Raw genomic sequence first — 26,167 nt, 5'->3', positions numbered from 1 at the left:
TAAAACTGACACATAACTTTGGTCTTTGGGTGATTCTAGTAACTTTAAATTATAGGAATATATGTTTTGGCCCTCTGTTTTTGTTTATTGGAAAGTTTTCCTTGTTTATGTTTCTACATTATTAAAGGATCCATCAGCGCAAGATCAATTCAAAATTGCATACTTGTTCATGCATGAAACTACATATTATATTGTTTGTTACATATTTAGGATTTTGTCAAATGGATTTGACCAAAGTAAGAAATTTGCTTTTACAAAAAAAAAAAATTGTAATAGCCCACCAACTAAATTAAACTTTATATATATTATTAATTATTAATAATATAAAGGGAATAAGTTATATTTTTTCTCCAAAACATCTTTCCAACATATTTCTATATACAAATTTCATAAAATAAAATTAAAATTGTATTATTTATATAATTATGTAATATGATAATCTAATATAAGAAAGATTAAAAAATCATAAAACATTAAACATATTAATTTTAAATTATTACAAGTTAAAAAAAGTAATTATAGAATTTACAAAAAAAATAATTATGATAATATGCAAAAAAAATAAAAATAAAGAATATTAGCAAAAGAAATAGCACATTAGTATAGTGAACAATTTCTACAACAAATTTATCTCTCTAAAATATTATAAATAGAAATTATAAAATTACTAATTATTATGTTAATATAATAAATGTAATTAAACATAATTTTACATTAAAAAATATTAATATTCTTATGTTAATATTTTTAAAGTAAAATATTCAACATTACTAAGCCAGAAGATTTTCATGTAAAATAATATTTTATAAAATAAAAATAATAATACATTAATATTGTAAATTATAATAACATCTTAATACATTAATTACTTATTATCAATTATTTCATTTTTAAAATAATTTTAAATAAAAAGTTACATAAAATATAGATTAAAGAGAAATAATTTCTTCCACAACTAGTTTTCTCAAAAATTCATTAATTATATTAATTTTAAATTATTACAATTTAAAAGTAAAAATAATTATAAAATTTACATAAAAATTATTATTACATAGTAAAAATAGTGGATATTAGCTAAAAAAAAACACATCTTCTTAAATAATTTTTTTAAAACATCAAAAAAATAATGATAAAATCATTATTTATTACGTTAATATAGAAAATGTAATCTATTAATTAATAATTAGTAGAGTCGAGGCACTTCGTGCCTTTATCAAGGATAAAATAAAAATACAAATTAAGTAATAAAAGTATATTGGTCTAACTGATATTATAATTAGTCTATTAATTTCAGGTTCTTAAATTTGATTAAAAATATTTTTTTTTAATTTTTTTAAAATAGAAGGTTATAATGGTCAACAAAATGTGAAGACTAAGGTGATTACTAAAAAGAGTATCCCTTCATATATTAGTATAGATAAAACAATAAAAAAATAATAATAAAAGTATATTGGTCTAACTGGTGTTATAATTAGTCTATTAGTTTCAAGTTCTTGAATTTGATTAAAAATATTTTTTCTAATTTTTTAAAATAGAAGGATATAATGATCAAAAAAATATGGAGACCAAGGTAATTACTAAAAAGAATATCCCTTTATATATTAGTATAGATAAAAAAAATAAAATAATAATAATAAAAATATATTGGTTTAACTGGTGTTATAATTAGTCTATTAGTTTCAAGTTCTTGAATTTAATTAAATATATTATTTTTCTAATTTTTTAAAATAGAAGGATATAATGGTGAACAAAATATGGAGACCAAGTGATTACTAAAAAGAGTATTCCTATTATATATTAGTATAGATTATATGACTTATTTGCAAGTTTTTTAATGATACTTTTGCTGCATGCTTGCACAAAACCATATACATGTATTATTTAACTCAATAAGGTTATTTATTGAATGTAATTATCTTTAGGTCGACTATGCTTGTACGTCTGAACAACTGCGACAATTTTTCCAAGCATGTGGAACCGTTAATAGAGTGACGATTCCAAACAAAAATGGTCAACCAAAAGGATTCGCATATGTCGAGTTTCTTGAAATCAGTGCTGTTCAGAATGCTCTCCTTTTAAATGAATCAGAACTTCATGGCCGAAAACTAAAGGTCTGGGTTGATAATTTGTTTAAATGCAATTAATTAGGTTACTAGTCAATAGTAATCGTTAGTTTTTTCATTTGAATTTTACATAGATGAGTTATTCAAATTGATTCTTGAATTTAGAAGACAATGTCATAAACTTTATGGAATTATGGAGTTATTTGATATTATAGGAATCTATTTGAGAATTTTTTAGTTCTAAAACGTCTTCCAATCTCAGGGATTAATGTATGTGTTTGCTCTTTTATGTATATTCTGGTTTTCCATTCAGGTCTGTGCTAAGCGTACAAACATTCCTGGAATGAAACAACATAGAGGAAGAAGACCTTTTGGTTCAAGATTTAGATCACCTCCTTCGTTCTATCGTCCATATGGTTTTCGGTAAGAAATTATCAGAAACTGAACAAAGTAAAACAATTTATTTTGAAATTTCATATTGGTTTGTGTTACTTTGAATTGTCTATGTTATAGTGTGCATATATAATTTTGATGTCTTCTAAGGTCAAAGAATATGACATTTAAATATTTTTGATGTGCAGAAGGTTTCCTAGGTCTAGCCGACCCATGCGATACAGGCCATACTAATGAATGAATGATAATTGATTACCAACTTATGAGATGATGGGGACAAGAAATTATTCTTAATTTACCATTATAATAAATTCCATTGCTGGAAACAATGTTTCTTTTTCTGCATATATACCAAAGTTATTGCTCTTGCCCTTTTCAACTCAGGATTTGTGGTATGCACAATTGACATTGACTGGTTAGTTACTGGACTTGTATATACCTAAGCTTTGCTCATATACCTTGGTGATGGGACAAATATGTATGGTTCTTTCTTTGAACTTCGGAGATTATCAACTTCAATATATAGTAGACTTTAAAATAAAGGATTTGAACTCAAGTTGTGGTATTGAATTTTGTATTTGCTGAAATCAATTTCTATGCTATAGTTTGAACTAGGTTAGTTGTTATGCTATTGTATATCCTGAGTAGGAAATCTGGGTTTAAAGAAGATTATTATTTTCAGCAAGTTAATAGGCTTTGGGGGTCGTGTTCATTCGTTTAAATGTTCAGCAGTTGATCAGTAGTCCTAATTCCTAAATCATGTATGGTTTTCACTCCTTTTAGTTATATTTATGCATTTTATGATGCTTTCTATAATATATTTACTAACACCTTTTTCTACGTCAATCACCTTATTTCATATGCCTGCAAGCAGGATCAATCATAAAACTAAGCTTAAAGTGAAGTTTTTTCTTCTTCAAATTAATAATAATATTTCTTATAAAAAAATAATTATATTTATATATCTTTTAGAATAAACTTTTAAGAATATAAAAAGTAACTTTTGTGTTATTAACTTTAAAAAATTGTATAAATATGAATTTAAATATATTTTTTAAAAGAGTCTAGAGTAATGACTTTATTAATCTCATGTTTGGAAATATTTTGTGATGTTTCTAATAAGAGATATTACGGTCAACATTTTTAATTGTTAGATTCTTTCTTTTCCATGAGGAATGTTCCTTTATTGTTTATATTATTTTTTTTATTTTTTTATTTTTTTTGCAGTTTAATGCTAGCTTAGAACTTTTTACTTTTTTATTATTATTATAGAAATGTCTGGTAAATATGATTTTTTCATGGTATCATTATGTATGAATGTGACAAATTCTCATCTTGAGTATAAAATAAATTATGTTTGAAAGAATACTCATTTTATATTTATGATTTTTGATGAAAATTAGTTATTATTTTTGATGGTATGGTTCCTTAAGAAAAACAAAAAATTAAAATGCGGGGATAAGTTGAATTTATATAACATGTGTGTAAAAATGTTTTATACCAACTGTACTTATTAGAATGTATTTATTTTTAATTTTAAATAAAAGTTTTTAATATTGTAATTCTCAATGTAACTTTTTTTTATATATATATATAGAAAAGCCTAAAGTAGTGATTTTATATTTTATTGATGCTTGGGCCGATCCTATGATAATTAAGTTTGTAATAAAATTCTGGATTCAAAATATTTTGTGATGCTTCTAATTGGTCAATATTTTTCGTTGTTAGATTTTTTCTTTTTGTGGGATTTTCCTTTATTATTTATCTTACGATTTATTTTATTTTTGTTTTGGAGTTTAATAAAATATGATTTTTTTCATGGTATCATTATGTATGAATGTAACAAATGCTGAATTTAAATATGAAATAAATTATGTTTGAAAGAATATTCATTTTGTATTTTACATTTTTCGAAGAAAAAAAAATTACTATTTTTACGGTTAGTACTAGGTACCTTTATTATGATTATTTAAAAAAAAACCAAAAAATTAGAATGCGGGATGAGTTGAATTTATACCACATATATATGTAAAAATGTTTTGTTCCAATTGTACTTTTTAGAATGTCTTTATCTTTAAAAGTAAATAAACGTTTTTAATATTGTAATTATCAATGTAACTTTTTTTTTCAATTTGTTTTATTTGAGATATCTTATTAAAAATTACATTATGAATATACTAAAAATACAGTAAAAGTAAATTGACAATGATTTTTAATAAAAAAAAGATCACTTTAAATTTTTTAAAGAGGACACTCGTCAGCTTTTATATTTTGTTTTCAATTCATTGTGAGCCATATATTTGATGATTTGATTCCTTTATTGTGTGCTGGCTTAGCTAGTAACTTTGGTATAGTCAAATGCCATACACACACAGGATACAACCTCATGTAACATTTTTCTAAAAACAACTCCAGAAGTCATAGTCTTGTATAGAATAATAAAGGTCAAGATGTTAATGATTGAATAAGAATTGCGGGTTTTACAAAATTGAAGAGATATGATGTTTTTAAGGACTCATTTGTTTATGTGGAGAGATATACTTATTTTATTTTATGAATAAATTTATTTAGATTTTACTTAATAATTTATGTTCTGAATCAAATTTCAATGATCTAACCTTAAAATTAAAATATCTTAATGCGTAGGTTAAGTTTGCAAATTTTTTAAAAATAAAAATTATTTAATATTCCGTTTCACTAATTCAAATCAATTTATAAAGTTTTTTTTATAATTATCTGTCAATTTGAATTAATGAAACAAAATATCAAATAATTCTAATTTTTTTAAAATTTATAAATTTGATTTATGTATTAAAAAATTTTAATTTAATGATTAAATTATTGAAATTTGATGTAAAGTATGAGTTATTAAATGGAATAATTTTAAGTAGACTTACTCTTAAAGTAAATGAATACTTACTCTTCATTTATTAGAAAATTAAGTGATCATTCCAAGTGATACTCACAATTTTCCATAATATTTTATTGGTATATAACACTTCTAAAAAAATTATAGATCCTTAAAACAAATAATATTTGTATGCCTTAAAATGATAACTAGTGACCAAAGTAGTTATTTTATAGGGATGAAAATTAAAGAAAAATATCTTTTAGAGACCAAAATTAAATCTTATCCATTTTACAAAAATAAAAAAAAATGTTTATAAAATTTAGAAGAATAAAAAAAAATAGTGATCAAAATCAAAATTTATTCATTTTACTAGAGAAAAAAAAACTTATTTAAACTATGTTTATTTAATTCATTTTAAATACCAAATTGACTGCCCATTATAGTTTCAAAGACAAATCAATTGATAGTGTATACGATGATTTTGTGATTTTATTAATTTTAGATAGCACTTTAACCGATCATTACAATTTCAAAAATAAAATTCGTGATGTACTCAAAAAATTATAAATAATAATCTATGTTAATAATAAAAGAAACTTTCTTATTTGACATTCACCCTTATCTTTCTCATTTTATCCTTAATAATTATACGGTGTTCACTTTTATATTTTTCATTTTATCTTTAATAATTATAATAAATGTACAAACTATCATGAAAAGTTTATTATTTTCTCTCTCTCTCTCTTTTAATGGGTGTATGTAGTGCCTTTTTTTCTCATTAATCTATAATCTATAACAATGAATGAAGTTGATATAATGTTTTTGTGTACACATTTTATTATGTCTTTTTATTCCTTTTTATCATACTAAAATTATAACTACCTTTCAATTTAACTTAAATATGCAAATGCATTTTTATTATTTAAGTGGAAAGCAGCAACGATCAGAAAAGTATCATTTGAATGGTAACTGAATTTGGCGGGTGAAGAGAGAGGAACCACCATATTCACTTGTCCATTATCTCTCACCCTGGTCTTGTTTCTTCTTGGAAGCAATAATAATAAAAAACAATGTGGAATCTTGAACAAGATTGGTACTCTCCCAAGAGTCTCCTCAGCACTCCCACCCATTATGATTTTCCAGTACACACATCATCACATTCCATTACTCAAATCCCATTTCAATCTTGCAATTTTTTTTGTTTTATTTACTTTCATTAATTTAATTATGTGAAGGGAGACCGCTTCATTCCCAGTAGAAGTTTGATGGATCTTGATCAAGCCCAGAGTTTGCTCACAAACAGGACTAAAAAAATTCAGAATAAACAATTCAATGTATGTTAATAAGTGTTTGTATCTGTTTCTGATTTTGTTCTTTTCTTGTTGTTTTTGAACTTCTTGGGGGGCTTCTTTGGACTGCACACACCCCTTCTTAAATGAGATTGAAAAGCTCTTCGCTGGTTCTAAAGTTGTAAACTTTTTTACTCAAATCTCTAGAAAATCCATTCTTGTTGAAATTTTTGAATGTGTATTTTATTTTTCCTTCGGACGGTGACTCGATTTTTTTTACCACATTTACAAAATATTTTTTTTTTCTGGCCTCTGGAGCATTTGGTGCATCAGATTTTGAATCTTTTTGTTCATTTACTTTTTTATTTTCATTGTTGAAGTTGCCTTTTTAGAGAATTCGCTTGTATCGAGGCTTTGATCTTCTGTGTGTATGTGTGTGTTTTCCCCCTTTATTTCAATGACAGGAAGTGTACAGACAGGTAGTGGATGAGAAACTAACTTTGGATTCAGAAGGAAAGCCATTTAGGATGTTAGTTTTTAGGGGAAGTCCAAAATCAAGCCGAAAATCCATTCGTCTTATCGATGAGATGCGACAGGAAGAAGCAGCGGCATTGCAAAACACTTGCAATCAACACCACTATCCTAGAAAACTGCCTAAGGTTCCGCTCATATCAATTTTTTTATTCCAATTTCTTTCATTTTATTATATATATATATATAATACATATCTCTCTGTTTTTTAGATACAGTGATCAATTTATCCATTTGCTAAAAACTGCTGTGAGTGATAAAATGTATATCCCTGTCTAAGCAAAATGCACCTTCATTTGTCTTTGGTGTGACTTTGTTCAACAACAGGAAAATTTATTATCCGGGCTATAACCATATCAGCATAAATGCTTACATTTCTGATTGTTGGCTAAAAGTTCATCAGTTGATATTGACAAGGATAGACACCAGAGAGATATGTACTATACTATAATATTTGGAGCAAACAATAGGTTACGAAGTTTAGTAAATATGGGGTTGAATTGAATGTAATGTTTTTCTATTTATCTGATTGATAAACAACAACGGCAATCATATTATTACCAAACAATGACTACAAGACATTCATTTTCGCTAAAAGAACACTCATGTTTGGATAGGATCATTGGAGTAGAGAAATCATCAGCTCAATATGTCATGGTATTACATCATAAATGAAGATAAAGGTATTATAGTATTGGGTAAAGGAGTTGAGGCTATAAGAAGGCTGAATTTAATGTCTTGGGATTCTAGTTTTCTTGTTTTCTTTCTTTTTGTCTTCAGATAGTTTAATGTTTCTGATAGACCCTATTAGTATTATCACATTGCTAGTAAATCCTAACATGACTAAGTTTTACAAACTTGTAATATAAGTTATAAGAGGAGTAATTGTTGATTGTAAACTATCTGTATAACATAAAAGAGAGAAAAATGTCTAAATTGTGTATTTTCCTCAAGTTCGCTACATTATCCAATATATACAAAGCCATGATCTTATGCTGTATTCTCTAATCGGATGAAGTGAACAACTACACTTACAGGGAGAATCAAGGATATTGGATGCACCAAATATTAGAAATGATTACTATGCAAACATCATGGATTGGGGGGAAAACAACATTCTGGCTATTGCTTTGGGCTCAGACATGTACCTTTGGAACTCAAAGAATAGTAATGTGTTTAAGTTGTTCAATGACACTAACAATGATTTTCCTACTAGTGTTTCCTGGTCAAATGATGCCAAATACTTGGCAATAGGATCTATGAACTCTAAACTTCAACTCTGGGATGCAGAAACTTCCAAACCTGTATGCATCTTTCTTCTTATCTGGCTTCTTTAAGATTAGCAAATAGTTATTTATACAACCTGGTACACATAATTCATAGTTTTTAACTTTCAGATAAGAATCCTGAAAGGTCATGGTCAAAGGATAGCAACCATTGCTTGGAATGGTCATATTTTAACTTCTGGAAGCCATGACAAAAATATAATTAATCATGATGGTAACTAGTTGCTCCTTTAACCCTTTGGATGTATTGAGAGTGATGAATTAGCATAACATCTTGATATTTCATGTTCTTGTAAGCAGTTAGAGCAAGAAGAAATGTGATATCCCGGTTAAAAGCACACAGAGGAGAGGTTTGTGGTTTGAAATGGTCAAGAAGGGGCAATATATTAGCAAGTGGTGGAAATGAAAATCATATTTATGTATGGGACTTGACTAAAATGAGTTCATCCAAATTCTTGCACTGCTTTAAAGACCATTCTGCTGCAGTCAAGGCCCTTGCCTGGTGTCCTTACGATTCTGGTGTACTTGCTTCTGGAGGTGGCACTGAAGATAGATGTATCAAGATATGGAATATAAAGAAAGGAACCAGCATTTGCAGCATAGATACCAATGCTCAGGCAAGATGGTTATTTGTTTTCCTTGTTTTCGTAACTGTCTTATTTATTATATTAGTTTATTAAGCATTATCATTAACCAAAAAAAATTAATCACCATTTCTTAATTGCTTAACATTTAGTCCTTTGAACTGGTGCATCAAAAAAGTTTTCTAGCTGAATGATAGATAGATGTACCTAATTATCTGCAGTAATTTGGTATTCTATGCAGGTTTGTGGATTAGAATGGAATAGACATCACAAGGAACTATTAAGTGGTCATGGATTTAGTACAAGTGCACATCACAACCAAATTTGTTTGTGGAGGTATCCATCCATGACCAAAGTGGGAGGTTTGGACCGTCATGCTTCCAGAGTCCTCCATCTAAGTCAGGTGTGCTGCAAGTTAGACTAATCTAAACTCTAGCACAATGTTCAAATGTGAATTTGATAGGCTAGTAATGCAAAGCATGCAATTAACAATAGCATTTGATGTTGGTGTTTGGATTTTGTTCCTACACAAGTGACACATTATGTTGATGCAACTTTCGTCACATGAATTAAACAATTTAAAGTTGAATAAGGTAATTACTGCTTTAAATTTACACTAGATTCTTGTTATGTTTTGCAGAGTCCAGATGGGTTAACAGTGGTGTCAGCTGGGGCAGATGAAACTCTCCGCTTTTGGGATGTGTTTGGACCTGTCACTAACACTTCTGAGATCTCAGATCTGGCTAGCCTCTTGTCTCTCAAGGTGTCCCCATTAAGATGATGGAAGCAAGACAATTTTGTTCATTCATGATTACATTCTTATGTGTAAATAGTAATGTTCACATTGCTCTGAATACAGCTTTGATTTTTTAATTTAATACTGTATAAGATTTTCTAAGAGAAAGAGAAGTACATACTGTTGGTGAAGAATTCAACATTCTTGTATTTGTCATCTAGCAAGAAAATAGTGGAATGAAACAGTTCACTCAAACTAGCTTACCATCTTGGCTGGTTTGTTTAACTTTTTTAAAAAAAATATTTTTCTTGTCCTGCCTGGTGCGTTGTGAGGAAGAGCTAGAAAATTGTTGGCATATTTTTCTTACTTGTCCAAGCAGTAGAGATATTTGGATTCGGAGTAGTTTGTGGTGGTGGTTGGGCACTCTAATGCAGGAGGTTGAATCCTTCAAGGAACTAATATTCAGACGCTGCAATACCTTTGATGAGCATAAATGTTGCGGAGTTGTTATAATACTTTGGAGGAAGAGAAATGAGGAGCTTTGGCACCCTATTGAGGAGTATGATGTTGGTGTGATTAATAGGAGCTCAACTAGTTCTATCAGAATGGAGAATGGCCAAGGATCTTAATCAGAACTTTAACCATTCTTGGGTTGGTAAAGAAACTGTCTTATGGACTAAACCTCCAAAGGCTCTATGAATTGCAATGTTGATGCCGCTTTTTTTAAGGAATCAGGTGTTACTGAATTTGGTAATGTTGGAGAGATGATTTAGGGGCCTCTGGTTGCTCTGTGGTTGCTCAATCTGGTTGGACTAAATCTTTGATGGAAGTGCGTGAAGGAGAGGCATTTGCGTTTCTAAAGTCTGTTAAATGGCTTATTGTAATGAAACAAGGCATCTGTTAAATGGACTAAATCTTCGATGGTTTATTCTTAAAACTTACTCTAGTAAATGTCTATTTTGTCCTCAAAGAATATACGACATAGTATTAAAAATTGAACATGGTATGAAGTGTATCATAAAAGAAAAATTACTAACTGCTACATTAAGAGACTGTCGACAATAATCATATTACTTGACTACAAGGCAAAAGACGCAGCAATGAAATACAATATAGGCTCGAGAAATACCGCTATCAATGCTCAACTAAGATTCTTTTACCTTTCGGAAAGAAATACAATTCTTTTTTTTTTTACTCTGACAACATCAAAGTCTAATTGGTTCCTGCAAGACAATCCATAAAATCAGACTTTATGCCATCAATGCATGTATGAACTATGAAGCACTAAATTACAACATTTATCATAGAACAAAATTTGCAGCTTGAAGTGATTCAACCTCTATATCACACCTAGCTAGTGCAAAAGGATACACTATTTTAAACTCCATCTTTATGAAAAAAAAGAAAAAATCATTCATTCTGCATCCAAGTCAGCATCACTATCAGAATATATCTCAGCAGTAGCTTCACCACTTTTCAGTTTCTCTTCTTCCTCTCTTATTTTCTTATCTTTCTCTTCTCTCTCCAGGATTAGAGCCTTAGCTTGCTCAAATCTTGAGCTCACTGCTTCCCAAGATACAAGCTTATCCAGGAACACTGATATATAATCAGGGCGCTTGTTCTGCAAAGATAACAAAGGCAGTCAGATATACTTAGAGTAACCCTCTATTTAAGTCCCTGAATTTGTCAGGCAATGTCATAATAGTCCTTGAAATTGGTAAAATATCAAAAAAATCCCTAAAATTGAAATTCGATTGTCATGTAAGTCTCCGCCATCAATTCCATTAAGGACTATAATGATAATAAGTTATAAAATTTAGGAACTATAATGATAATTAGGGACTAAAATGACAGTAATTTAACATTCAAACATTTATTTGACATTTTTATAATTTCAGGAACTGCTATGACAGAATCCTACAAATTCAGGGATTAAAATGGAGGTTTACTTGATATATTTATCTATTGAACAGAATTATCAAAGATAGTAGCCACTAATCACTGTTTAATGCTCTGAACTACATCTTACCTGATAGTCAATGAAGTAAGAATGCTGTATAAAGGTGAAATATTATTACAAAGTCAGCAAATTTGTTCAGTGAAATGAAATAATAAAGAAAACTTGATTTAATGTTCTCAAATCTAACATAAAGAAAACTTTATTAGTACCTCCCAAACATCAATGGTAAGGAGTGGCTGCAAGAATTAATATGAAATCTAGTCAGGCATTTTAACCATAATGCTTAAAACCTGCCTAGCATTCATATTTCAGAACATGTAATAAATGATGGATGTTGTAACTAATCTTTACTACTACTTACATGATAATAGTTCCAGACAAGTGGGTTCACAGCATTGGGAGTCTTCACCACAACCAGCTTTTTGTCCGCATCAGATTGAAGAGGATTTACAGCATTTCCCACATCAAGTCTGCTTTCTTTATCTATAGTCCACAAATGAAAAAGGAAAAAGAAGGGTAAAAGCTACTTGCTAGGTTAGGGATCTATTTGGATAAATTTCTCCGAAAGCATCAAGAAAAATAGAAAAGAAAATCAAAATAAACTTCTCTATAAGTTAAAACTAGCTTATGCATGAATTAAAAATAAGGTTTTGGATAAACCAATAAGAAAGAGTTTCTACAGGGGGTAACTATGCTCTCCTAGAAGTGTCATATTGCTTATGAAAAAACTTATTTTATTTTTTCTTCCTAATTTACTCTCCTAAAAGTGCTTCTGGTGAAGTTTACCTAATTGGGGATAGGTATACCAAAAAATAAAAAATAAAAATGAATGCCAGAAAATTAGAGTAGGGTCAGAAGGGTATCAACTCACATGCAAGCCATGCCCATCCTGAACCAAATTGAGTTGAAGCAGCAGTCTTGAACTTATCAAGAAAACTTTCAAATGAGCCAAAATCTCTTTCAATTAGCTTTAGAAGATCCCCAGATGGCTTTCCACCACCACCAGGTTTCATGGATTCCCAGAAAAAGTCATGGTTCCATGCCTGCAATAAGTGGAACAAGATTGCTAAGCAATGGTTTAGAAACCTGAATAAGACTTTACAATTACAAGCATGCATGCCTGGGCTGCATTGTTGAAAGCTGGAAGAATGTCGCCCTTATTGTATGAAATAACTACAATGTCCTCTAGCGACTTCTCATCGAGATCTGTTCCATCAATTTGCCTGTTCAGATTATCTACATAAGTCCTGTGATGCTTCCCCCAATGGTATTCGAGTGTCTCCTGACTCATAATTGGCTCCAAAGCATTCTGAGAATTTTCATTATGATAGTATTGGTAAAATATGTGTTATCAGTCCAACATAATGATCAAAATCTTCACAAGTACAAGATATATGGTAGGTCATTACAAAAATTACATGAAACTCTTGTAGTTGTAGCATTGTTTAATCAGTTCAGTATAATTGATATGGTGCACAGAAAGAAATTAAAGGCTAAATTACTCTTTTGGTCTCTCTTTTTATTTAATTAGTTTAATTTGGTCCTTGTATTATTAAAAGGTTCAATTTGGTCACTTAATTTTTAAAAACGATGCAATGTAATCCTTTCCATCCAATTGAGACTAACGACATAAACTCCTTGTATACGTGACCCCATTAAAAACAATGAAACTATCGCCAAATGTACAAAGAGTTAATGTCGTTAGTTTCAATTCAACGGAAAGAATCACATTACATCATTTTTTAAAAATCAAGAGACCAAATTGAACTGATTAAATAAAAAAAAAAAAGGAGTAAAAGAGTATTTTAGCCAAAATTAAACAGTTAGTTGTAATAAACTGAAGTCTGCCCAACGGAGTGAAGGATGATTAAGGTAAAGCAGGGAAGATCAGGCTCAAACAATGGGAAATTCAAGTCTCCATTACAGTTCACTGATTCAATGCGATATTAACATAAAGAAAGAACCAGAGTAGGTTAGAAAGCAATAGCTGCAGCAGCATAAGAAATGGGAAACAATGAAAACTAAAGAAAAATCACCAATCACTATTGAACTACAGCAAAAAGATTCTGGCAAGGAATAAAAAGGAACAGAATATTATTAGAAAAATAAAACAAATGGAAATGGAAATAAATAAATAACAAATCAAAGTGGCAAAATCCCCAATGAGCCATTCATGTTCATAATAATAATAAGCCTCTTCAAAGCTACTCAGATCAAGACTGTACACTGTACATTGCTAGTTGCGTAAAATAAAAATGGGGAAGTAACTACATTTAACACAGGTTATGGAAATTCTTAAGTTGAAAAAATAACCATGAAATAGTATAACTGCATAAAACTCTCATTTTCCTAATTTACATTCAAATTCAAACAATGACATGTTTGAGTTATATATGCCTGTGCATTTGCAATAAATCAAATAGATATGCTTGAATTCTTTAATTCCAGAGTTTTTAATTTTTTTTCTTGAAGAAAGAATAAATAACTGATAGGAACGGCAGTGCGGGTTTGGACTTAATCGAAGGCCCAAGGTTTAGAGGGTGTATGTTAGAAGGAAGTGTGGTGAGAAAAGTAAGGATGAGGTGGCAACAGATGTAACAAATTTGCGAAACTTGTGAGATTACAGCTGAGGTATATAGGGAATGATGAGAGGAGAAAGAGAATCATCTTTGGGGAATTGTGAATTCTGTTAAGGATAGAGGACAGTAGCCTCTCTGTAGGAGCCTAGCTCTGCAGCAATTGGATTGGTTCATTCTGCATTTGCCTTTATTTTCTGCAAATCATTCCCTATTTTACATTTTCATTGCATTATTTGTAATTTCGTAACAACTTGGTCCATCTTGCCGAATACTAAGCCAACAATGAATTCTCAGTGAATGCCACCGAAGAAAATGGTAGCAAAGGTTGCAGCCTTTGAGTCAGAGGTTGCAAGCCTCAAAATGTTCATGCAAGCTATGCAGATCAAGGCTGAAGAGAACCACACATGGATTGTTGAGATGATTTCCAGCAATAGTGGCGCAATAAATTGTGATGCGTCGGTGACCAAGCTAGATGAGTTTCGACGATTAGTACAAAAGGTAGAGATGCCGATGTTCGACGTTGATGACCCTGCTGGGTGGATTTCACACACAGATATGTATTTTCAGGTCCAAGGAACTCTTTCGGATGTGAAGGTGAATTTTGCTCAGTTGTGTGTTGAGGATTCCACAATTCATTTTTTCAAATCTCTTCTTGATGAGCATGATTGTTTGACATGGGGGCGGTTTAAGAGTGAGTTATTGGAAAGGTGGCATAGGTGAGGGTGACATATTCGAAAGGTTAGCAGCTATTTACCAAGATGGTAGTGTGGAGGAGTAAATCATTGAGTTCGAACGACTCACAGCTTAGGTGCCACGTTTGCCTGATGATCAATATTTTGGGTATTTTGTGCATGGACTAAAAGATGGGATCAAAGGGCATGTATGTAGCATGAGTACCTTGGGGCCACTACCACGCTCATGGATGATGAATTTGGAAACAGCAATAGAGCTGGAACTGCAAGATAAAAAAGGGAGTTGGACTGGATTTTGAGCACCACGGTCAAGGAGAGGTTTTACAAGCCCATCTCAACTCAATACGTTTTATGGGTTGAGCTAGGGATCTGGTTTGGATGATTGCCGAGTCCAAACCAATAGAGAAGGGGGCACCAGAAATGATTTTGAATCCGAACCCACTGGAGAACAATGTCATTTCATGCCACGAGATAAGGGTGTGTCACTTATCATACCATGAGTTGGATGAATAGAAACAGAAACGACTATGCTACAAGTGTGGCGAGCCTTTCCATCCCAGTCATCAATGCCTTGATCATCAGTTGAAGGTGACGTTAGTTGAGGAAGAGGAGGAAGAAAGCAGTGAAGCAAATGTCGTAACTACAATGGAGATAGTCAAAGAAGCAGATGACGGAGAGTGTAGTATGTTGTTTATGGGTAAAACTATGGTGGTGAACAATCAGAAGCTTCAAATAATGAAGGTGAAAGCTCAAATTAATGGGTTTCCTACTCTTGTACTAATTGACAGTGGAACAACCCATAATGTCATCTCTAGAAAATTGGTGAGAGCGATGGGCTGGCTAGTGGAAAAGACAAAAACCATGAACATTAGGCGGGAAGATGGATACACAGCATAAGCTCAGGGAATGTGCCATCAAGTCTCCTTTTGAAGAAAGGAATACTGATACGACCAGTACTGCAGGTTTGGACTTAAACGTATATTAGGAGGAAGCTCGGTGAGAAAAGTAAGGATGAGGTGGCAATGGATGTAACAGATTTGCCAAATGTGAGTACAACTGAGGTATACAGGGAATGATGAGAGGAAAAAGAGAATCATCTTTGGGGTATTGTGAATTCTGTTATGGACAGGGGGCACTAGCCTCTCTGTAGGAGCCTAGCTTTGTGGCCATTGGATTCATTCCTTCTGCATTTTCCTTTATTTCCTGTAAATAATACAAGTAATTCCCTATTCTACACTTTCATTGCCTTATTTGTAATTTGGCCTCTAACAATAACAAATATAAATTTGAAAATGATAAAGCCAGTCTAAATCTAATATTTGGGAGTCCGCATGTTTCATTTGAAGCATAGGTGCCAATAAAAATTAGCCAACTAGAAGAACAATTTGATTAAAACCTTGGGAGAACCATGCCACAAAAGTTAACCATTGTAGTTGGAAAGTTCAAGGCCTTAAATCCCCACACCAGAATACTGTACTTGCAATGTGGACCTCAAGTCCTATTGCTATTGGATCCTAGCACACGTAATTCTATTAGGTAAACGGGGTAATGGACAAACATTAAATCTTACCAGTGGATATGGTGGTGGTTTCAGCTCTAACTTTGCAGTGATTTTGGTACATCCAGCTTTCCTTATACATCTGCTCTGCAGTATTCAACATATTTTCTTAAAATAAAAGGCCAAGAAAACGAGATGCTTCTTACATTGTTTCCCTTTAAAAACATGAAAAGGTAGATGGGGAAAACTTTAAATAGGAAAAATTTTAAGCATGACATGTTTTTTTCCGCCAGTGAAATAAAGTAAAGGTCTGATATGAACTGACAGATACCCCAAGTTACAGACATGGTCAGAAACTTTTAATCATAAAAATGTAGTAGTAATCCATATAAGTGTTATATTGACAGTAAAGTTCGAGAAAAATTCAACCATTTATTGTTAAATTGAAGGATAGTTTTTTTACCATCTGTATTACTTTGTACAATTGAGAAATAAACCATCATTCTCAACCATTCATATTTAACCCATCAATTTCATTAGCACCTTCTCATTAACTCGCTTTGCTAACAGTAATAAGTCAATTTCCACTTTATTTCTTATTTTGCATCCATATCTTGGAAGCTTCCTTTTTATTTATAGATTTCCTTTGGTCTTGGGATTTGAAGTGTTCTGCTTTCAACAACATAATAACAACTATATGACACCAAAGGATACTAGGCCAGCAGGTGATAACAGATTTGAGTTACACATGAAAAGATTTATATAATGGATTCCAAAGATAAGCTAAATTACCCTCAGTGAGTAAAAAAACCATCTAGCATCGCACATTTCACATTTGACTGGAGATTGAAATGAACATGTATTTTGAACAGTGTTTGAAAGCCCTTAAATACATTCTGGAAGACAACAATGGTAATACCACAAGGAAAAAATGTCCATATCCTCTTTCAAATGCTGAACAGGTGTAAGAAACTAATTAGAATGTCATTTTAATGAAAATGCTCTTCCTACAGCATCCCATAGATAAATATGGAAAAGAAAATAAGAAGAAAAAATAAAACAAACTTTTCCACAAACTAAAACTAACTTAAGCATAAGTTAAAAATGAATTTTTGAAAACGTTAATATCAGAAAGCTTCTACAAATTAGTTAATATATGTAAAACCTTATTTCATTTTTTCTTTCAGTTTTTTTTCTTCTAGAAGTACTTATAGAAAAGTTTATCCAAATAGACCTTTGTAAGAGAAATGCTAACAACACAATCCATGTCACTCTCTTTTGAACACTCTACTATTTGCCGAACATAAATTTCGTAAGTCACATTTCTTATTTAATGAGTTTCACTTATGATTTTATAGTTATTCATAAATTTTAACCAACAGTGTAGTATATAAGAAAATTTGTTACTAGCACTCCTCATATTTTCAATATCGTTGTCAAATCAACTGGCAACCTTTTATGCATTTGTCCATGACTAAGAACAAGCCCATGCCATCATATATCCTACTCCTAAGCCTTCTCTTGTGCACATTAATAAAGGCTTTCCACTTTCTAATTATTTACAAGAGCTCAACCAATAAAGTGCGCACTATCTAACTAGGAAAAACTGTCCAATTAGAACGGAATTCCAACATGGGATAAAACTTAAAACAGCAACAGCTAAAGGCACATTATACAATGAAAAAAATATCAATTAACTTTATCGTTTTTTTTCCTATTGTAAGAAGAAGAAAAAAAAAAAGTTGAAATGTTAGAATTGTGTAGTGGGAGTGGAAATGGGTATGGTTGGAAAACAAACCTCTTTGTTGGAGAATTTGAAGGTACCAGAAGAGAACCCTGATAACCAAACGAGAAACCCATGTCAGAGAGAGAGAGAGAGAGAAAAGAGAGAGAGAGAGAGAGAGATGAAACCATGAGGGTGGCGGGGAAGAAAAGCGGAAGGTGATAGATAAGTAGAAGCGGCAGTTGATGGAGATAGCATATTCATCTCTTCTGCTGCTTCTTCTGCTTCCGAGTGAGCTGTTTCAAAAACAAATTGGCTCTCCTAATCTACTTGGTGTAGTGCAACACTAGTGAAGTATAAGACCGGGGTGTCGACAGGTAATAGGTTTGTATATGTGACCATTTTGTAGTGTTACACTACATAACATAACATTGATGTTCATTCTCTTTTATCTTATTTTCACTAAAAATATATTTTTTTATTCTTATCTTTTATTAATATTTAATTTGGTTAAATTATACTTTCCTCTTTTATTTAATTTTTAAGATTCATTTTATCCTATATCAATTAAAATATTTATTTTAATCCTTTATATATTATATTTATATCAATTTGATTATTTTAAAATAATAATCATTTTTTAATTTTGTAGTATGGTTTTTAATCAATTTTTTACTTATAAACATTAACATTATAACATTATATTCACAATATAAAAATCATAAAATATAACTGACGTTTGAAATTCAATAAGACTATAAATATAATAAAAAAAATATTTTATGAGTAATTAGAAAATAATATAAAATGAAAATTTTTAAAATATTTTATTTTCATCATGTATATAATTCTTTTTATTTAAATTTTAATTGTATTTAATAGTTTTTATATATTTGAATCTAACGAGACAAGTTTCAAATTTTGAATCCGCTAAAAAAAAGATTTAAAATGACTACATTAACTTAAATTTGGCAAATAATGAATTAAAATGAACATTTTCAAAAATAAAGGACCAAAATAAATTTTAAAAAATAAGATAAATGATGAAAAGTATAATTTAGCATATTTTATTTTCACTTTTTAATTTCTTGACTAAATTATACTTTTCATTTTTTATAATATCACATTTGTAATTTTTGTTCCGCTATTATTAATTTTGTAATTTCAATCTTTAATTTTATAAAATCTGTAATTTTGATCATTCGTTGAATGTTCATCTTTTTATAATTCAAATTGTAACATTAATCATAATTTGATATTAAGTAGTTGATATAATAATTAATATTTAATAATATTTAAGCTAAATTTTATTTTTAATTCTTACTTTTATCTCATAAAAGTGGTGAAATGAGATTAAAAAAATGGTCAAAACTGAAAACTAAACTGTAATCTAATCTAAATTTTATTAAAAATTAATTATGGTATCATTTTTCTAACATTAAATCATGAAAAATACTACAATTTTTACGACCAACGCATGAACATTTATTGAGAGACTAAAATTAAAAATTTTATAAAATAAAGAGATTAAAATTGTAAAAATAGAAATTGAGAGACAAAAATTGTTGAATTGATATTATTGAAGGCTAAAAATGCCATTTAATATTATTTCTTTTAAAAGATTTATTTTAATCGTCTTATCCTCAATGTTTAAGTTGATTCTTTTTTTAACAATAATTATTTTGATTTTTAAGTTATAATTTAAAATCATTTTACATCTTTTTAAGACATGAAGTTTATTTCATTAAATTCACGTACATATAAACTTTGAAATCTAATTAATATTCAAACCAAAAAAGAGTACATTCCTAGTGAAATTTACATAAAGAATGAGTTTCACAAGTAACTAGAAAAGAATATAATATTAGACTTTTCAATTTTACAGTTGCTTCAAGAAGACTTTTCACATAATTTTGCCCATATTCATGACTTTTTTTTTAGAACATTACTTAAATTTCAAAATGTTCATATAAGTAAATTTAATATATTAAATTCAATGTCATCAATTGGTCCAAAAAGGAGTTCAGATTATATTCCAAAATAAAAATAATCACTATTTCAGAATGACAACATTAACTTAAATTGGAGAGTTAAAAGACTAAATTGATTTTTTTTATAAAAAAAAAATAAGCAACTACAAAAAAATTGAAATATGACATTTTGTACATATTTCTCTTCTTTTATCATTAAGTCAACCTTAATTATTCGAATTAAAATGAGTTTAATAAAAAATAAGATATAAAGGATCAAAACAAATTTTAATAAAAAAAAAATAAGATGACAAAAATATATTTTAGTTTTTTATTTCATTTTTATCTAAATTTATCCTTTTTATTTTTTTTACGGCTTTCTCCTTTTTATTTATCTATAACATTTTTTATTGATTAAAATATATTTTTGGTTGTTTATTCAGATTTTTTTATTCAATTTGCTCTCCCAAATTAAAAATATTCAATTTATTTCCTTCAAGTGTTTTTGTTACATCCAATTGGTTCTTGTGTATCGTTACATAGTTGATCTGAGTGAGTAAAAAAAAATCTTTAAAAAAAACCACTAAAAGTAATTTATCAGATTTTTCGATAAACATTATTCATTATCCCAAACATTTGTTCTTTTTTCGGATTACTACACTAACATGATAGGCTAAAAAAAGAAGATACTACATCAGTTAAAATTAACATCGTAACTTAAAAAGAAAAATATTGAATTTAGTTTCACCTCTTTAGAAGGTTAAAATAAAAACTTCTTAAACTTAACTTAAAAAAAGCAAAAACAAAACAAAATATATTAACGAGGGACTAAAACTATATTTTATACCATAATGTCATATGTTGATTACATTTTTAAATGTCAAATACTTTATTAGAGTTGATGATTTCGTAATTTACTATTATTAAAAAAATAGAATCATATAATTTAATATTATCGAAATACAAAATTATTGAATCATGAACAATAAATTTATGAAAACTTACATCTAAATTAAGTAAACGATATCATATTAATTTAAAGATATATTTGTGAATATCTTATATATAATAAATACGTGATTAAAATACCAATTTACTTAATTGCTTTTATTTTATTAAGTATTTTTATAGTTATTTGTTTAGTATTTACTTTAAAAAAATTATTTGTAATCATTAACAAAAATATCTATAAATATAGTTTACGTAGTGTCTCAAAGATAATAATTAAAAATTAATTTACATTTGAAAAATATGACTCATGTTAACTAAGCATTATTTTAATAAAGACGAGAATCGAACCTAGAAACACCAAGTTAACCCTGTGTATTTTCATGATAAACTTTACAATCAATGAACCAATAGATTTACTTAGTTAAAATTGATATAGTTTAGACATAAAACCGTGATAGAAGATGATACCATTTTGTTTAAAATTGGCTCAATGGGTACGAGTTATACAAATTGTTAAAAATTAAAAAAAATAAAAGAAATACAGTTTGAATCGCTCGTTATTATTTCAGAAATGTAGTTCCCAAGCAAAAGTATGAAACTGAGTTTGCTCCAACAAGTACTATGTAAGGTAAGTGTTGATTAAGTACTTGTCCAAGCAAAATCATGTTTTACAATATATTTTATAGTAGAAATTGCATGTCTTTTTCACACAAATAGTCATGAATCATGATGCTCAATTCTTAGCAGAACCCTCCAAGTTTTGGCATGCATGTGAGGTATATAAATGGCTGGTTTTAGAAATTAGAATTTAGTTATGGATGCTGAAAATCGTTACACTTACCAAACAAGAACGGACATGACACATGTACACAGGCTTCGAGGGTGAAACAACAAAAACTAAGGGCAAAGAATAATATATAATCAAATAGAACAAACAAACTAGTGATAATTCTTTGTTGAAGAAAATAGCATGCCAAAATGTTTTATGGAGTTCATGGGGCATCAAGCCCAAACTCTTTTCCTTGGGACAAGATCTGATGTCTTTATTTCATCTATCTTGGAAGCAACAATGAAATCATTCATACTTAAACCTCCTGCAAAATTTAGAAAATGTCATGTTATAAGATATATAAATATACATGGGGCATAAGAATAATAACTTTTAATTATATAATCATACATGAATAGTTCACTTTACAAGTTAATAATTGCATGACTGCTTAAAAACAAGTTGTTTTTAGCTTTAATTTTGACCGTTCAAATAAGATTCAATGATCAATACTTATTATTCTCAATTTTTTTCAATAAGTGTTCTTATTTAAGTAACTTCAATATTTGAGATATATATAATGAGTAAACCCTATACACACAAACATTGGTACTAGAGCCCACTATGGCCTAGATGTTCCGTGTGGGGGGTGTTGAACACCCTGAACTTGCAAGCAATAACTAAAATGAATGCTAAATAAAATGAAAGTTGAATATTTAGGGATTTTGATGTGATGCAACTAAAATGAAAATTTTCTATGATATTGAAAGTGGTACACAAGGTTGCAAATTTATTGTTACCAATGGAAGCTGTCCATAGTTCTGCTCTGACTTGATTCGGTTGTTCCAAGTATATATTTGGGAAATGGCCTGCAGCCTCTGTAACCTTAGAGATCCTGTTAATGAGTTCAACCCCACATTTAAAATCTCTCAATTTCCACAAGCATTTTAGTTTAAGTGCACCCTCCTCATCCACAAGTCTCCAACCCACAACCTACAGAAATGAAGAGAAAATAAGTTTAAGGTGGAAAAAGTAAAATGGACCACAAGGTAAGTTATTTCAACTTTTTTTAGAAATATAAATTCACCACCAAGTAATTATGTTAAGTTTTTTTTAATTTTATAACTAAATAAATATAATAAAAGGGCATGCAATTTAGTATTTACCACTCAAAATGCTAATGGTACTAAACGTCCAACTAAATGCTTCTTCAATATCATTGATAAATTTTTCAGAACAGAGCATAAAAAAATGGTTGGCTTGTTGATTTATCACAAAGTTTATTATATTCATCATATTTAGAGCAGCATTGCATTCAAACACTGTATTCACCATATTTTTATCACAAGCCCCACAACTTAAGAACCCTTATTTCCTCATAAAACCTTCGACATGCACTCTGTATAATGCATATATACTCTAAAAAATTGGCAAAAGAAGACGTGCATCTTCATGGTATCAAAATCTTTTGATCAAGAGTAGTTGTGTTTTATCATCATCACCTGATTTACACATTATCCCAAAATACATGACATTATACCAGAGTACCACATCCTGAGTGTAAATAGAGACAAGCCATACCACAACATCGATAACACTTGACCAACACTGATTAATGTAAAATTTTAACAGGATGCACGGGAGAGACTAATTTTTCTTCAATATTCTTATCCCACTGGTTGAAATGATAAAAAATCAATTTTTTTTAGAAATATTATTTGTCATAAGATATTTTACAATAATACTCCTAAGGCTAAAATCGTCAAAAAGATAGTAAACCCTAACCTATATGTTAGAAAGAATGTTTTAAATCAGTTAAACTCAAATAATTCACTCCTTATAACCCACATAGTTAACAAGGATATTCATAAATAAAAATATATATAAAAAAAAAAATAGTTAACGAGGATTTACTCCTTAGTTTTTTGGAGGAATATTTTAACCAACTATGAATAAAATTTGCTAAACCAGTCGGGACATGTACTTCTTACTTTTTAACTCTTATTTGGATAAATTTTTCAACATGTACGTATGAGAAAAGAAAATAAAAAAAGAAAAGCAAAAAAAAATCTTTGTAATTTAAAATTAATTTATATATAAGTTAATATATATATATATATAAACTTTTGCATTTAACTTCGTTCAAAAATTAGTTTAGATTTATGTATAAGTTAATTTTAATTTTAAAAAAATTGACAATTTTATATTTTCCTTTTCTAATAAATACTTGGTGAGAATTTTTTTCAGTCAGACCTTAGTATATAAAATAAAGAAATGTGTTATTCAACCAACAATTTATACCATTTATTTCCCTATTTCTCTCAACTATTTATAACATCTCACAATTCGGTGTTTGAGAGTTTATAAAACTAACACCCATTACAAAGGAACAGATTGAGAAGGAAAAAATCATAAAAATAAATTGCCCCCATTCAACCGGTTAATCAAATATTCTTAAAGCCAAGTGGTGTGTTCCAACTCTTAAGAATGCATCAAACTCAAGTTGAAAAGAGATATTCATCTTTTTTGTATTTGTCAAACCTTCAAAAGAGATAATAAAAAAATTAAAAAATTAAAAATTAAAAAAAAATTTAAAGCCTTTTGCTTCCCTCCTTGTCAATTGTCATGGAAAAATCGTTGTATTAATAACCATTTTCAAAGCAACAGCGCATCTTATATTATGAGATATTGTTACATTTTTAAGACCAGATATTCTTCCATTTCCTACAGTAGGTATAGAATACACCAGTGTGAAAAAGAACCCATCCAAGTATATATATTAAAAAAATCATTAAATATATTTAAGTTTCATAATTTCACATAAAAATATATATTATAATTCAGTCTAAAAAATTGATGCATTTTTTTTTCTTTTAATAAATACTGGACACTATTATCATAATTTAATTATATATTAAGAGATATGGTTGTTACCTTTCGAACGAGCGTTTGTGCATCATCTTTGGAGATGGGGGGCTGGAGAGGGGAAATGGGGGCACAGTCCTGCTGCGAGAGGGAGAGAGCAGAGATATTGGGGATAAGAATTTTGTGCTCAGTGTTACCGTATCCCAACACTTTCTCTCCGAACCCACTCTCCAACTCAGCAGGGAAAGGGTCCCTCGCCCCGAAATCCCCCAAGAAATCGTCCACCGTCGCGCGCACCGACGGCAACCGACGACTCACAGTCACGGACGCCGCGCCTGCCGGCCACACCGTGGGGCGCGCCGCAGGGAATGCCACCGTCGGGTTCAGGACCAGTAGGTTTAGGTTTAGGTTGAGGCTTCCTGTGGCCATCTCCGCCGTGTGTTTCTTACTTTCTTGGATTGGGTTGAATGGATGAAGCTTCTCTTCTTCAAGGATATATGAGTCCAAAAAAACACACTCTCTATTATCTAGTGGCTCAAGGATTTTGACTCCTTTCTTTCTCTTAATTTTGTGGTGGGCTTCAATTCAAATTTATATTATTATTATATAATTTATATTTATATTTCCTACACCACAACTATATTCTATTTTCATTTTTTTTTTGTCAATATTTTACTCGTCTTTCTCCACAACTACGCCTGTTCATGACTCTGCCTATTTCATTAATCTAGTGGTTGGATGAGATTTTTGACATAGTCTAGTTTTATAAATTAGATTCATGTATTTTATAAATGGGTGTAGATTATTTTTCGCGTCGCTTTAACTTAAGTCAATATCATGTATTTAATATATTTAAATGATTATATATTAATAATATATACATTATTTTGTAAAAATAGATTGGTTGTGCTTTATTCAAAATATGAGAAAAGATAATCTACTGATGTAATGAAAATTATGTAGGTCACCATTAGAAGCTCTAACCAAGAAATGAGCAATTGATTTGGTTAGAGCTTTTAACCAAGAGAAAAGAAACAGACTGTACATGATAAGAAGTCGAAGACTAATAAGAAGACGATGACAACGACAAAGAAAAATATCAGTATAATAAATAGAAATATAATTGCAACACTAGCAAGCATTTTTAACAAACAAACTTTCTTACTGATAAAAACATGTAATTCACAAAACCATGAAATAAGGATGGCAAAATCAGAAGTTACATAAAGAAAAAGAACTTTTGGGGGAAAAAAAATCCCAGAAAATCAAGGAAAACAAGAAAGAAACATAACAAAAAAAAATGAAATAAAACATTACAAAAATGACACATTTTGTTATTTTTTGATGAATGAAGGAGATTGAAAAATGAAAATCAAAACTCTACTAGAAAAGAACAAAACTTTCTCAAGACAATAATGAAAGAAAAA

At 29.6% G+C, this 26,167-nt stretch overlaps 3 protein-coding genes across 7 annotated transcripts; 1 reads left to right on the top strand and 2 right to left on the bottom strand.

Annotated features, from left to right (window-relative positions):
• Positions 1 to 1,181: 1,181 nt before the first annotated feature.
• Positions 1,182 to 9,982, top strand: LOC114916619 (uncharacterized). Of its 5 annotated transcripts, XM_083060458.1 has the most exons (9): positions 1,182 to 2,111; positions 2,377 to 2,486; positions 6,543 to 6,641; positions 7,061 to 7,255; positions 8,165 to 8,431; positions 8,525 to 8,627; positions 8,714 to 9,030; positions 9,239 to 9,400; positions 9,638 to 9,982. In XM_083060458.1, the coding sequence occupies exons 3-9, from the start codon at positions 6,573 to 6,575 to the stop codon at positions 9,776 to 9,778; spliced, it is 1,254 nt and encodes a 417-aa protein (XP_082916584.1). In that variant the 5' UTR covers positions 1,182 to 2,111; positions 2,377 to 2,486; positions 6,543 to 6,572; the 3' UTR covers positions 9,779 to 9,982. The 5 variants fall into 5 exon arrangements, 4 of the variants coding, with proteins under 4 accessions (XP_082916584.1, XP_082916586.1, XP_082916583.1 ...); XM_083060460.1 differs by lacking the exon at positions 6,543 to 6,641 and having other exon boundaries at positions 1,185 to 2,111; XM_083060457.1 differs by lacking the exons at positions 1,182 to 2,111; positions 2,377 to 2,486 and adding an exon at positions 6,249 to 6,449.
• Positions 9,983 to 10,859: 877 nt separating this feature from the next.
• LOC109810186 (superoxide dismutase [Fe], chloroplastic) lies at positions 10,860 to 18,559 on the bottom strand. The gene is made up of 9 exons (XM_020373588.3): positions 18,374 to 18,559; positions 18,261 to 18,298; positions 16,535 to 16,609; positions 12,814 to 13,002; positions 12,565 to 12,736; positions 12,055 to 12,176; positions 11,903 to 11,929; positions 11,763 to 11,786; positions 10,860 to 11,354 (listed from the first exon to the last, which is right to left on the bottom strand). Exons 1-9 carry the CDS (start codon positions 18,447 to 18,449, stop codon positions 11,148 to 11,150), a joined length of 930 nt encoding a protein of 309 aa, XP_020229177.1. The 5' UTR covers positions 18,450 to 18,559; the 3' UTR covers positions 10,860 to 11,147.
• A 3,445-nt stretch (positions 18,560 to 22,004) lies between these two features.
• On the bottom strand, positions 22,005 to 25,260 carry LOC109810235 (Transcriptional coactivator/pterin dehydratase). The gene is made up of 3 exons (XM_020373648.3): positions 24,810 to 25,260; positions 22,676 to 22,868; positions 22,005 to 22,200 (listed from the first exon to the last, which is right to left on the bottom strand). Exons 1-3 carry the CDS (start codon positions 25,167 to 25,169, stop codon positions 22,109 to 22,111), a joined length of 645 nt encoding a protein of 214 aa, XP_020229237.1. The 5' UTR covers positions 25,170 to 25,260; the 3' UTR covers positions 22,005 to 22,108.
• Between the last annotated feature and the right edge of the window lie 907 nt (positions 25,261 to 26,167).

The sequence above is a fragment of the Cajanus cajan genome, chromosome 7, assembly GCF_000230855.2.
Source record: "Cajanus cajan strain Asha chromosome 7, NIPB_CcT2T_4, whole genome shotgun sequence".
In the NCBI taxonomy this organism is placed as follows: Eukaryota; Viridiplantae; Streptophyta; class Magnoliopsida; order Fabales; family Fabaceae; genus Cajanus; species Cajanus cajan.
This window is presented reverse-complemented; position numbering and strand designations above follow the sequence as displayed.

Excerpts from the sequence above, each read along its gene's own strand:
- LOC109810186 (XM_020373588.3), bottom strand. The coding sequence starts at position 18,449 with ATGAATATGCTATCTCCATCAACTGCCGCTTCTACTTATCTATCACCT. Across the intron at positions 16,610-18,260 it reads TCAAATTCTCCAACAAAGAG|AGCAGATGTATAAGGAAAGC; the intron begins GTTTGTTTTCCA and ends TGAATACTGCAG. Across the intron at positions 12,177-12,564 it reads AGGATGGGCATGGCTTGCAT|ATAAAGAAAGCAGACTTGAT; the intron begins GTGAGTTGATAC and ends TGTGGACTATAG.
- LOC109810235 (XM_020373648.3), bottom strand. The coding sequence starts at position 25,169 with ATGGCCACAGGAAGCCTCAACCTAAACCTAAACCTACTGGTCCTGAAC. Across the intron at positions 22,869-24,809 it reads CACAAACGCTCGTTCGAAAG|GTTGTGGGTTGGAGACTTGT; the intron begins GTAACAACCATA and ends TCATTTCTGTAG. Across the intron at positions 22,201-22,675 it reads ACTATGGACAGCTTCCATTG|GAGGTTTAAGTATGAATGAT; the intron begins GTAACAATAAAT and ends TAAATTTTGCAG.
- LOC114916619 (XM_083060457.1), top strand. The coding sequence starts at position 6,378 with ATGTGGAATCTTGAACAAGATTGGTACTCTCCCAAGAGTCTCCTCAGC. Across the intron at positions 8,628-8,713 it reads AAATATAATTAATCATGATG|TTAGAGCAAGAAGAAATGTG; the intron begins GTAACTAGTTGC and ends TCTTGTAAGCAG. Across the intron at positions 9,401-9,637 it reads GAGTCCTCCATCTAAGTCAG|AGTCCAGATGGGTTAACAGT; the intron begins GTGTGCTGCAAG and ends TATGTTTTGCAG.